We start from the raw sequence: 13,271 nt of genomic DNA on the forward strand, positions 1-13,271 counted from the left end.
GACGTGTTGTTATGACTTCCAAGAACTGTACTTACCTTCAACATACAAGTGAAATATGGTCTGAATCGATCAATAGCTTGGTACAGCACCCATATAAACCGATCTTCCGATTTTGCTTCTTGAGCCCCTACTAGGTGCAATTCTTATCCGAAACCGAATGGACTGAATGACTTCTGCAATGCTTAGCATTCAATTCATTTATGGTCCGAATCCAACTATAACTTGATATAGCTGCAATAGCATAACAGTCCTTATTCATTATTCTTTGTTTGCCTGAAAAGAGATAGAACTCGGCAAATGCTATCCATGGTGGAGGGTATGTAAGAAGCGGCCCGTTCGAACTTAGCACGCTCTTACTTGTTATTACTTGTTACATTTTGTAATAACTATTTGGTGTGTTCTTCTTTTTTTTCAGGTGAAAGATATTTATCTCCATCCAGATCCCTTCTCGGTGCAAAATGGATTGCTGACACCCACATTCAAATCGAAACGGCCACAGCTGAAGAGTTACTTCAAACCACAATTGGAGGATATGTATAAAAATCTGGCCTAAATTGGCTGGGGGGTTAAATGCTATTCGCAAAACAAGAACAAAAACAAAATAAACCAATCAACCAACAAAACCAAAAACAATAATTATGTGTAATTGTAAAATATTCTCAGCAAAAAAAGAAACAACAACAACAACAAACAAGAAAAAAACCTTTCGATAAATCTCCTATCAAACACAACAACTAATGAAGAACAACAATAACCGGCTGCAAACTTTCAAATTTTCAGAACTTCCAAGCGATTTCCTTTTTTTCTGACAAAATTTCATTTCTTTAAAACGATGAGACTATTTAGCTAATAGTTCTGAAAAACTAAACAAATTTAATATAATGTAATTTAAAAACTAAAAACATATGATGAAGATGGAAAAGAAATGAACGATTAAGATGAATAAAGAAGAAAGCGTATTTAAATAAATTAGTACCTCTTTTAACTACATATATAGTTTATATGAAAACCTAATTCAAAATAGAATAACATTGAAAAATGAAAAAATAAAACATTACATGGAAACAGGCATACTACATACAAGCATACATGCATACTTATGTGTATCGTAAAAAACGAAAGCAATAATTTCCAAGAAACGAAAACAAAATTTTACGAAATTTTCCCCAAAACAGCAAAACCATTTTCAGTTTCAATTACAAGTTTACCATAAAACACAACAACAAATTGGAGAAGACGAAGTTGGTAAGAACAAGGCATAGTTTTTTTCGTTGTTTTGTAGAAGTTTTGTAGACAAAAGTAAAACCAAATCAAATACCAAATACGAGTGAACAACTCCACCACAGTTCAATTATCACCTCTAAATCATTTAGTAAAAGAAATATTCTTGTATAGAACTCAACACAGGTTCTCTCTCTTTATAGATATTGAAAGCATTTTTGTTTTTGGAATTTAAAGAATTAAAACTAAATATATATATATACATATATAATTATATTAAAAAATATGAAAAGAAAATAATTTTAAACTCTCAAGTTTATTGAGAAGTATCCTATAATTCAAACAGAAGGACATACGAGTAAATATCTTTTATAAATCATCACTTTTAAAGAATTTTTCCATACACAACAAAAAAAAAATAATAATAATAATAAAAAAAAAAATCAGAAAATAGAGAAATGCTAAATTTTATTAAATTAATTATTAACTAGCAAAGGTTGGAGTGAGTGTTTAGTGCTTTTAATCAGAATTGTATTTTTTTTAATCATCCCAAACAATTATTTATTTATGAGAAATTGTCTATATGTGTTTTTATTTTTATTTCCATTGTTATTGTATCTCGTTTTTAAGTGTGTGTTTATATAAATTATTACTATTATTTATTTTAACTACTCTGGGTTTTTAGAACGATTTATGTTTAGTTGTTGCCTTATAGTTTTCCCAAAAAAATTGTTTTTATGTTTGGTTTTAGAGACTTTATTAAATAAAGAAAATAATCTATGTACATAATAATATATTATTTAAAACAAGAAAGAAAAATCATTAAAAATGTGTTTAATTTCAAAAATAGCGAATGAAAACGAAATGAAAACGATCTAACAGACAGGTTCAAAAAGAATTTGTCTCGCCAACCAAAGAAAGTCATTTGTTCGCTTGACAAATCCCTAAAGTCAAATCACTTTTTTATTTCGAAAAGCCCAGACTTTGTCAGGACTGGACGCTGGGCTTCTGAGTTGTAAAAACGTCCATTTTCATTTGATTTGAATAGTTGGCTATACACAGACACAGACACAAACACACACCTAAACACTTTCACACACCCGCATAAATTCGCAAAGGACAAAACTCACATAAGTTGTAGTTAAAAATTGATTGATATGACTGTCTATCGATGTCAGAAAACAAACTCATCACAACAACAAAAATGCAAAAAAAAAAAAATATATTTATAAAGCTTTAATAAAACAAAAATAAGAAAAACAAAAAACAACAGCAAAAACCAACTCAATTAAGAGTCTTCAAGAAGAATTTGAAAAGGAAAATTAATAATAAAGCAACAATAAACCAACTAAGGAGTATTTACTTTATTTCGAGTTAATTGCAATAGGAATCAATTATAAATACTACATACAACAAAAATGTCCTAAAATTAAATAAACAAAAAACAAAAATAAAATCAAATAATAAAATAATAATCATAATACATTGCTGTACAATTTAATAACAAATAACAATAAACAGTAAACACAATATTATTAACATGCATGGAACTTATTAATCATCATTTCCGATAGGTCAGGTCAACTTTTACCTAAAGGCTGGTACTACGTTCGTTTTTCTCACTTGGAAATACATGGTTATCGCGATTTACAACCACCACCGGAGGATGGGGGTATATTTTTCCGACTCCCCTGTAAAGTATATATATTCTTGATCAGCGTAAAAATCTAAGACTAACCAGACATGTCCTTCCGTCTGTCCGTATTGTTGTTGAAATCCCGCTACACTCTTTAAAAATAGAGATATTGAGCTGAAACTTTGCACAGATTCTTTTTTTTTTTGTCCATAAGCAGGTTAAGTTCGAAGATGGTCTATATTGGACTATATCTTGTTACAGCCCCCATACAGACCGATTCGCCGATTTAGGGTCTTAGACCAAAAAAAGCCACATTTATTATGCCATTTTGCTGAAATTAGGTACAGCGAGTTGTCTTAGGCTCTTCGACATTCTTCGCTAATTTGGCCCAGATCGGTACAGATTTGGATATAGCTGCCATATAGACCGATCTCTCGATTTAATGTTTTGGGCCCATAAAAGGCGCATTTATTGTCCGGTGTTGCCGAAATTTGGGACAGTGAGTTGTGTTAGGCCCTTCGATATCCCTCCTTAATTTGCCTCACATCGGTACAGATTTGGATATATCTGCCATATAGACCGACCATAAAAGCCACATTTATTATCCGATGTTGCCGAAATTTGGGACAGAGAATTAAGTTAAGCCCATCCACATATTTCGGCAATTTGGTCTAGATCGATGAAAATTTTTATATAGCTGCCACATAGACCGATATCTCGATTTAAAGTCTTGGCCCCAAGAAAAGGCGCATATATAATCCGATTTAACTGAAATTTGACACAGTGACTTATGTTAGGCTTTTCAACATCCATGTTGTATATGGTTCAGATTGGTTAGATATAGCTACTAAAAAGACCAATATTTTGTTATACACAATTGAACAATGACTTGTACTTATTAGTATTTGGTCCAAATCAGAACATATTTCGATATAACTGCTATCTGACATAAGGTATTCAATTTTCACCGCATTTTGATCAAAGGTGGTTTACATATACACCCGAGGTGGTGGGTATCCAAAGTCCGGTCCGGACAAACTTTACTTGTTTTTTTTTGCTTCAAAATCGTGTATCTAAAAAGGTGATCACGAAAAAATAACACGGAAAGCAAACATAAATTGTTGCGCTTTGTTTGTTAGTGTGTTTGTCTGTTCCGTATAGACTCAAAAATGGCTGAACCGATTTTCATGAAATTTTCACAGATGGTAGAGCTTGACCCCCCAATGAAAATAGGGTACTTAATTATTTGATAGGGGGTTGACCCTCACCCTTACCCCAATTTTCAAAAACGCCTGATCTCGGAGATGGGTGCACCGATTTAAGCGAAATTTGGTATGCCACCTTATAGTACCCCAAAAACACAAGTTGATATAAAATTTTGGGGTCAAATAACTTGGGGAGACGCCCCATCCCAAAACCCACCCGTGCGGACATTTTTACCGTTTGGGACAATATGGGTATCAAATGAATGGTTTTTTTAGAGTAGAGTATGAACTTGGCATTAAAATGTAACCCTAAGGGTCGGGGGGAGTCCCATCCCCAAAAAACATCAGGCAGCAGGACACTTTTACGGCTTTGGGCAATATGGGTATCAAATGAAAGCTATTCAAAAGTAGAATACAAATCTGACACAAAAATAAATTTTTTGGTGTCTGAGAGCCCTCCCCAACCCCCCAAAACCCCTCAGTAAGACAAATTTTTTTGACTGGGACAGTATGGGTATCAAATGAAAGCTATTTAAAGGTAGAGTCCAATGCAGATGTAAAAATTTATTTCTTGGTGTCTGAGGCGCCTCCCCACCCCCCAAAAGAGGGATTTTAGGACATATTTACCGATTGGGACAATATGGGTATCAAACGAAAGATATTTGGAAGCTGACCGGACCCTCTCTTACCCTATTTCAAAAACGCCAGATCTTGGAGATGCGTGGGGCGATGGAATATAAACTAATAATGACAATATGTGACTCAAATGAAAGGTATTTGAGACCAGAGCACGAATCTGATATATGGGGATCCGCTTCACCCCTGAAAACACCCCCATACGGGACGTATTTACCGACCATAGCAATATAAGGCTCCAATGAAAGGTATTTGGGAGAAGAGCACCAATATAATATCCAGATTGGCGCGAAATATCTGAAAGACCGTACCACCACCCCCTAAAAGAACTTATTTCCTGACGTGACCGTATAGGGCTCATATAAAATAAGAGAGTGAAGAAGGGCAGTTCGGTCTATATTACAGCTATATTTTAATATAGATCGATCTTAACAATATCTGAGTCTGATGTATGATGATGTGATGAGGCTTAAAATAACTCACTGTTTCTCATTTCATCGAAATCGTATAATAAATACGCCTGTTACGGGCGTATGATCCTAAACTGGCATATCGGTCTATATGGCAGCTCGGACATGCTAACCTCTGAGCTACAGTGGTGCCCAACTTATTTTTATAGAGGGCAAACAAAATGATTAGGCTAACAAGGCTTCGAACCTTTTTTGAAACAAAAAAACTTTTTTACCCTTTTGTTCAAAAAAATACCCTTTTTTTGACCCATTTAAAAAAAATCTCAACGGTAAACCTGTCTTTGTTATAAGTGACTCATATTTTTCCTCTAATATTTAAGCGCTTTCTGAAAAAATTTCCTATTCACTCTCTCTCTTTTTCTTCAGAAATGCCAATCCTTTTAAATTCATGCTTAGGTTTTTATATCTCCACCATAGGATAGGGGTATACTAATTTCGTCATTTTGTTTGTAACTCCTCGAAATATTCGTCTAAGACCCCATAAAGTATGTATATTCTTGATCGTCATGACATTTTAAATGAAACTAGCCATGTCCGTCCGTCTGTCTGTCGAAAGCATGCTAACTTTCGAAGGAGTAAAGCTAGCCACTTACAATTTTGCACAAATACTTCTTGTTAGGTCCACGTTTTGATATAGCTGCCATATAAACCGATCTGGGATTTGGACTTCTTGAGCCACTAGAGGGCACAATTCTTATCTGATTTGGCTGAAATTATGCATGAGGTGTTTTGTTATGATTTCCAATAACTGTGCTGAGTATGGTTGAAGTCGGTCCATAACCTGATATATCTGCCTTATAAATCGATCTGGGGTCTTGACTTCTTGAGTCTCTACAGGGAGAAATTCTTATCCGATTTGGCTGAAATATTGCATGATGTGATTTGTTATGACTTCCAACAACTGTATTAAGGATAGTTCAAATCGGTCGATAACCTGATATAGCTGCCATATAAACCGATCTAGGGTCTCGACTTCTTAAGCCACTAGAGGGCGCAATTATTATCCGATTTAGCTGAAATTTTGAATGAGGTGTTTTGTTATGATATCCAATAACTGTGCCAAGTATAGTTCAAATCGGTCCATAACCTGATATAGCTGCCATATAAACCGGTATGGGATCTTGACGTCTTGAGCCTCTAAAGGGAGCAAGTATTATCCGATTTGGCTGAAATTTTGTACAACGGCTTCTCTCATGATCTTTAACATACGTGTTGAATACGGCATGAATCACTTTACAGCCTAATACAGCTCCTCTATAAACTGATCTGCCTGTTTTACTTCTTCAGCCCTAAAGTCCGCTATTCTTATTAGATTTGGCTCAAATTTTGCACAATGACTTCTGCTATGGTCCTTAATATTCAGTTCAATTATGGTCCGAAATGAACCATAACTCGATATTGTTTCAATAACATAGCAATTATTTTCTTTTTTACTTTGTTTGCCTAAAAAGAGATACCGTGGCAATAGCTCGACAAACGCGATCCATGGTGGAGGGTATAAAAGATTCGGCCCAGCCGAACTTGGCACGCTTTAACTTGTTATTTTTCCTTTGACTTCATTGTAACATAGTTACCTGCGAACAGCATGCTGGTGGTTGGAGCATAAACTATTTATAATTGTAGACACAAACCAATCCGTCTCCCTTCGCATATCGATGACAATTGTGAATTGTCTTATCGACACGATAACATTCAATGGCAATGTGAAAACTTTGTGTTATCGAAACGATAAATATGTAATAGAGATGCCAATCCTAGACACAAACACATCAGCATAGGCATTCATCATAGACAAAGTGGATAAAATTATTATCTTGTTTTCACTTCATAGTAGCAATAAATGGTACAAGTGAAGTATCAGATATATATGTAGTGTTTGTAATGACTTTGCAACACCAAAGGCCTACAGACCTGAAAGCCTTACGTCCATTCTGCTCCACTTCTTTTAAACCGTGGAACGTATTGTGGATACCATGACATTGTGTAGGACGTGCAGCAAACTGCTCACATACAAACAGTATGTCTATGTCAAGGGAAGATCGGTGGAGACTGTCCTGCACGAGAATCCTTCGATGCCGAGACGTACACATTGGTGGTATGCATTGACAGGAGCTTTTAGCAATGTGCAGACCGGCACATTGATCCAATTCTTAGAGTAGTATCGGGTGGATCGGACCGGGTCTGCTTAAACCATATGCTAAGGAACAGGTGGAGAAATTGTGGGGGCATTTTATCGCCACTATTAATAACCTATTATGGATGCTGACTGTTGAGTAGGGATTTGAACCAGTCTAAACCAGCTATGTAGAAGTGCATACGACTGCGCACCACATTTCCTCAATAGAACGGTTTTCACATCTGACAAGGTCAAACACTCAGGAGTGATCTTGCACAGAAAACTGAATTGGAAGTGTCACATTCAGGAGTGTAACGAGAAGGCTCACAGGTGTTGGGTACTATTTAGACGGGCCGTACGATTGATCAATTATAATGACGTAACAGGACACTGCCGCCGTACCCCCAAAGTTATGACGTTCAGTGTGATAGGAGCAGTTGCAAACCTTAAGTCAAGGTGGCCGCCATTTTTACCCCATCGACAATGAGCCTTCTTTTCCTAGTCCAAACAACGTGCTGCTGGGCAACACTTTCATTTTCAAAAGTTTTACATGGTTAAATTACTAAGAACTGTCGCCACCGCACCTAATATAAATTAGTTCTCTACCACTGAGAATCGTTTAATATGGCAATTTGATTTGATTTAAAAAATACTTAACTATGACTATTCAACATGGCTACGTAGTATGTTATAGACACATCATAAGCCGGTCCAAGCGAGTAGCAGCACAGACGAAAGAAATCTATAGACTCATAACATATATTCAAAAAAGCTTTAACAGATGGCAGAAATGTAAAATTCTCAGTCGTTTATATGTGATTGCGCAAACATCCAGGCGACATGGAACGGATAACTTTTAAGTTATTTTGTTAATATTTTGGGTATCAAAGTCTTAACCTTTCCCTTATTGATGGCACCACTAACATTTAAATAAGCGCCATCTATTCTGTTTGCAAATGAATCAACTGAATGGAGACGCCACCACGAACAGAGAGAGAGAGAGAGAGAGCATTTATCTTTGTTATGGCAACCTATCGGTCCGTAAAACAAAGCAAAGAAAAATACAGTATAGGAATTTCGTTGCGGTTTATTGCTATATTGTTTTTTAAATTTCCCACCCTTAGATAGGTGTTTCAGGTAGTTTAAGTGGCTATCTTTGCCATAGATAAAAATTTATTTAGTAGAGTGCGAATATCCAAGTAATATCCAAGTTTGTGTTACACAGTTAGAGTGGAAGGCTCAACGAACGTACACAGAATCAGAGCTATTGGAGGGAAGGTGACATTTTTCTACGTCTTCAAAGCGAAAGCTGAGTGGAGCGGGTTTGATTAAAAATTTAGCACAAAGATAAGAAGCCTCCTTTTTTATAGTCGAGCCCAAGTGGCATGCCGACACATTTTTTTTTTCGTTTTGTCACTCGATTCGTTCGCCATTGAAAACAGCTGATTTTATAAAGAGAAAATAGCTGTTTTCGGCGGCTCGCCGTCCGGACTCGGCTATATAAAGGAGGCTCCTTTTCATTGAGCTTAAAACTTGAATCGGACTGCACTCATTGATATGTGCGAAGTTTGCCCCTATTCCTTAGTGGAATGTTCATGGGCGGATCAGAATTGCGGCGTTTAGGGGCTTAAGAGGTCAAGATCCAAAATGGGTTTATAGTGCATCTATATCGAAACATAGACCAATATAACCCATTTAATCCCAACTGACCTACATTAATAGGAAGTATTTGTGCAAAATTTCATTCGCCTAGCTTATTTCCTTCGAAAGTTATCGGGCTTTCGACAGATGGTCGGACCGACATGGCTACATCGACTTAGAATGTCAAGACGATCAAAAATTTACATACATATATACTTTGTTGGGTCTCAGAAGAATATTTCGATGTTTTACAAATGGAATGACGAAATTGGTTTATGATAGATGGTATAAAAGGAAAAAAAAAATTTAGTGGACTAGGATGGATAATGAATATTGTCGCAACCATTATTAAAGGAATATCCACCGCAGAAAAAATTTTCTGATATTTTTGGCATGGGTAAGCCAAAGATGCTTACCCATGGGCAACGGTGACATTAAATACGCCGACAAAACTGGAAATTCGATTGAATTCAAAAATAGACAAAATGATGGGAATCAACAGCGAGCATCACCAACTACAAATTCAGCGCCATCTGTTGGGAGATAGAAATTATTTGAATAGCCAAGCAAATCCGAACGAAGAAAAACAGCGCGAGAGGTACAGGAGAGTGTGTTCAAAGTTGATCATATGCTTTTCACTACTGTTTTGACAAGTTGTCTGTTCTACGAATAAATAAAAAAGGAACCAACCTTTGACTGTTTTAATTTTTATTTTTTAACCCTCCTACCCTGGGACAAGCTTCCGCAGTAGTTCTATAAAAACATGGCGGTAAAATATATACGTAACATAGTGAAAGCAAAGAAGAGTAATTGAAAAGAAAGTTATAATTCATATGGTGTAAAAGGAAGCGCCGCGGAGCGGGCCGGGTTCAGCTAGTCTTGTATATACAATTCAATTTGTGTTTGTTTGTTTGTTTGTTCCGTATAGAATGAAAACAGGTGAGCCGATGACCTTGAAATTTTCACAGATTGTGTAGGTTGGTCTGGAAGGAAACATAGGCCACATAATTTTTTGATATTTTTTACCCCAAAAATAAAAGTGGACCGATCGGGACAGTATGGAACTCAAATGAAAGGTATTTGGGAGTAGATTACGAATATGGTCAGGAAGTAGGAATAGGCTATATAATTTATTGATAACGGAACCCCAAAAACACGACCCAAAATCAAAAGTTGACCAAAAAGAACAATATGGGTATCAAATGAAAAGTATTGGACGTTCATTTTAATATGGGGCTCAAATGAAAGGTATTCGGGAGTAGATTACGAAAATGACAACAAAATTTTCGTTCAAGTCTAGGTGGCGTTTTTCTCCTAAAGCTTTCAGTAAAATACCGTGCTTCGAAAAATATCGCACGACTAATAGCATAACAATATAAATGCCTTTATCTGAATCCCATATTATTTTTATTGGTCTACGAATTCGCTCGAAGGGTTGAGGGCCATTTATGTTTGGATGTTACATGTAATCCACTCTTAAAATACTTTATTTGAACCCGATGGGAATTTTGGGAGTTGGAAGGCCCCCAGGATGGTGGTTGGTGGGTTTAGGTAGTGGGGGTGAGGTTGTCCCTCAGACATTAAGCCCTGCACAAAATATAAGCATCGTGCCCTTCTTTCAAATACCATTTATCTAAACGCCATATTTCCATTGGTTTAACGAGAGTTTATGGGATCACTCGTTCCCCGAACACTTGGCCCCAAAAGTGGTTATCAAATTCGTTTTCTAATCTCAAATACTCATTTCATTTGGGTCAATTTTGTCATGGTCGGTAAATTTGTACTCTTTCGGGATTGTTTTGGGGAAGGGGCGATGCCCCAAACACATGGTTCCACATTTGGATATCAGATTCGCATTCTTCGCCCAAATGCCTTTATTTGAGCCCCATATTTCAATGGTCAGTAAATAATTGCTGTTTGTGGGGTGTTTTAAGATAGTGGTAGACAAATTGGTCTCGAAAGTGTGTATCAATTTGGTGCTCTACTTCCCAATTCCCAATTCCATTAATTTGAAATGGTTGGTAAATATGTAAAATATACGGGTGTTTTGGGGAGTGGGGTGGTCCCCCAAACACTTAGCCCTGAAAATATATCAGCATCGTACTCTTCTCGTACATCTATATATCATTTCATTGAACCCCATATGGCCATTGGCCTCACAATTGGGTATCAAATTTGTCTTCTAATCTCAAATACCTTTCATTTAAACCCCTTATTGCAAAAGTCAGCAAATATGTCCGGTTTGGGGTATGGGCCCTAAAAACATTCAATGTCGAACTCCACTCTCTTAAAGGCCCAAATTGTCATGGTGAGCAAATACGTCCTATTTGGGGGTTGTTATGCGGGTAGGTCGTCCCCCAGTTAAGTTTGTCCGGAATGTTGATATCAAATTCATGGTCTACTACAACAAGCTTTTCATTTGAGACCTATATTCCCATAGTCTGCAAACATGCCCGGTTTAGGAGGTGGTGCGGCCACTCAGTGACTTGGCCCTGAAAATATATATCAGATTCGTGTTCCTAAATACCTCTTATTTGAGCCTAATTTTCCAATGGTCTTCAAATACGCCCTTTTTAAGTGCTGTTATTGGGGGTGGTGTGGCGCCATAGACACTTTTCCCGAATATTGGTACCAGATTCGTGCTTTACTCTCAAAGACCTTTCATTTGAGCCCCATATTGCTATGGTCGTAAATTTGTCTTTTTTGGAGGTACTTTTGAAGACGGGCGGCCTCCCAAACACTTGGTTTCACATTTGGATATCGCATTCGTATTCTACACTCAAATACCTTTTATTTCAGCCCCATATTGTTATGGTAAGTAAATAAATCCTGTTTGGGAGGTGTTTTGGGAAAGGGGCGGACCCCAGAAACTTGGTCGAGCTTTTGGATGTCAGAATCGTATTCTACTCGCAAATACCCATATTGACTGGGATAGTAAATAAGTCCGATTTAGGGTTGTTTTGGGGGTTGGGGTGGTCCCCCAAACACTTGGTGATTCAAAAATTGGACATCAGATAAGTTTTCTAATCTTAAATACCTTTCATTTGAGTCCCAAATTGTTGTGATTGGTTTATATATATGTTTGGTTGGTTTGGGTGTGGGACGTCTCCCCTAGGTACCCCATCCGAAATTTGAAATAGAGCACCATCTGTGAAAATTTCAAGAAAATCGGTTCAGCCGTTTCTGAGTCTATACGGAACAGACAAACAAGCAAACGCAAATTGATTTTTATATATAAGAAAGATAAGTGCAAAAAGACTTGTTTTCAACAAAGACGAGCCATTGACATTGGCATGTGAGCCCAAATAAATGCTTAAATTGTGCTAAACAGACACAGCCCTGAATAATGTCAAATAATATCAATCGTCGTAATGACATTATATCTAAGCCATTCCACCACTTCCTCAATTTCAAGGATCTCTGCTTGATACACACTGCAGTGGTCGGGTAACCTCTTCGATATGACCAGTTCTAGATCGTTAGAGTTCATCCCAAAGTCCACCTGGTCGTTTAGTTTGGAAGATCGTAGTTCCAATTGGTTCTATGAGGAATAGTGGTATAGTAATTTTTATCAAAAAGCGGCACAGGTAGGGTGTAATCCAGACTGCCAGGAACATTGGATATGTATCAAGGATGACACAGTGTCCGCAGCCGCCACATGACCAATGAGAAAGCTCTCTTAACCTCACGGCATTGGTCGCTGCAATATGTGTAGCCACAATGTCCAGGGCATAAGATGTAGCATTAAATTTAGTGCATCAGATGGTGTCGTTCTCAGTGCGGCCTTGATGCACAACGAAGCCATCCTTTGGATCCGGTTAAGTACTGAGCAGTAGGTGGATTTTTGAAACGCCGTCCACCAGACCACAACACCATATAACATTATAGGTCTGACAACTGCAGTATATACCCAATGCATGACACGCGGTCTAAACCCCCAACTTTTTCTAATGGCTCTCTTGCAGGTGTATATGGCAAGAGTGGCCTTTCTTGCCCTTTCCAAAATGTTGGATTTGAAGTTCAATTTCCTGTCCAGCAAAACACCCAGGTCTTTTCACCAATGGAACATTCTCTCCAGCCAAGGAGACAGATTCCACTGTAGGCAAATTATATCTCCGGCTGAAAAGAACTACTTTTCAGCCTTGCACTTTCGGTAGCCCACTTTGCTGTTGCACGTAGAGCTTCCTGAACTATATCTCTTAGAGTGCTGGGAAATGTTCCTCTAACCCCAATTGCCACGTCATCAGAATACGCGACCACTTTTACGCCTTTTTCTTCCAGAGACAATAATATATTGTTAATGGCTATATTCCAAAGTAGAGGAGACAGTACTCCTCTTGGAGGAG

At 37.3% G+C, this 13,271-nt stretch overlaps 1 protein-coding gene across 4 annotated transcripts in view; it reads left to right on the forward strand.

Annotated features, from left to right (window-relative positions):
* LOC106084744 (long-chain-fatty-acid--CoA ligase 5) overlaps window positions 1-969 on the forward strand; it is a 73,591-nt gene extending 72,622 nt beyond the window's left edge. For all 4 annotated transcript variants that reach the window (XM_013248644.2, XM_013248643.2, XM_013248645.2 and 1 more), the window contains one exon: window positions 416-969. In XM_013248644.2, the coding sequence (XP_013104098.2) occupies window positions 416-553 (138 nt within the window). In that variant the 3' untranslated portion in view covers window positions 554-969. The remainder of the gene's footprint in view (window positions 1-415) is intronic.
* Window positions 970-13,271: the final 12,302 nt, after the last annotated feature.

Source organism: Stomoxys calcitrans, chromosome 1, assembly GCF_963082655.1.
Source record: "Stomoxys calcitrans chromosome 1, idStoCalc2.1, whole genome shotgun sequence".
NCBI lineage: Eukaryota > Metazoa > Arthropoda > Insecta > Diptera > Muscidae > Stomoxys > Stomoxys calcitrans.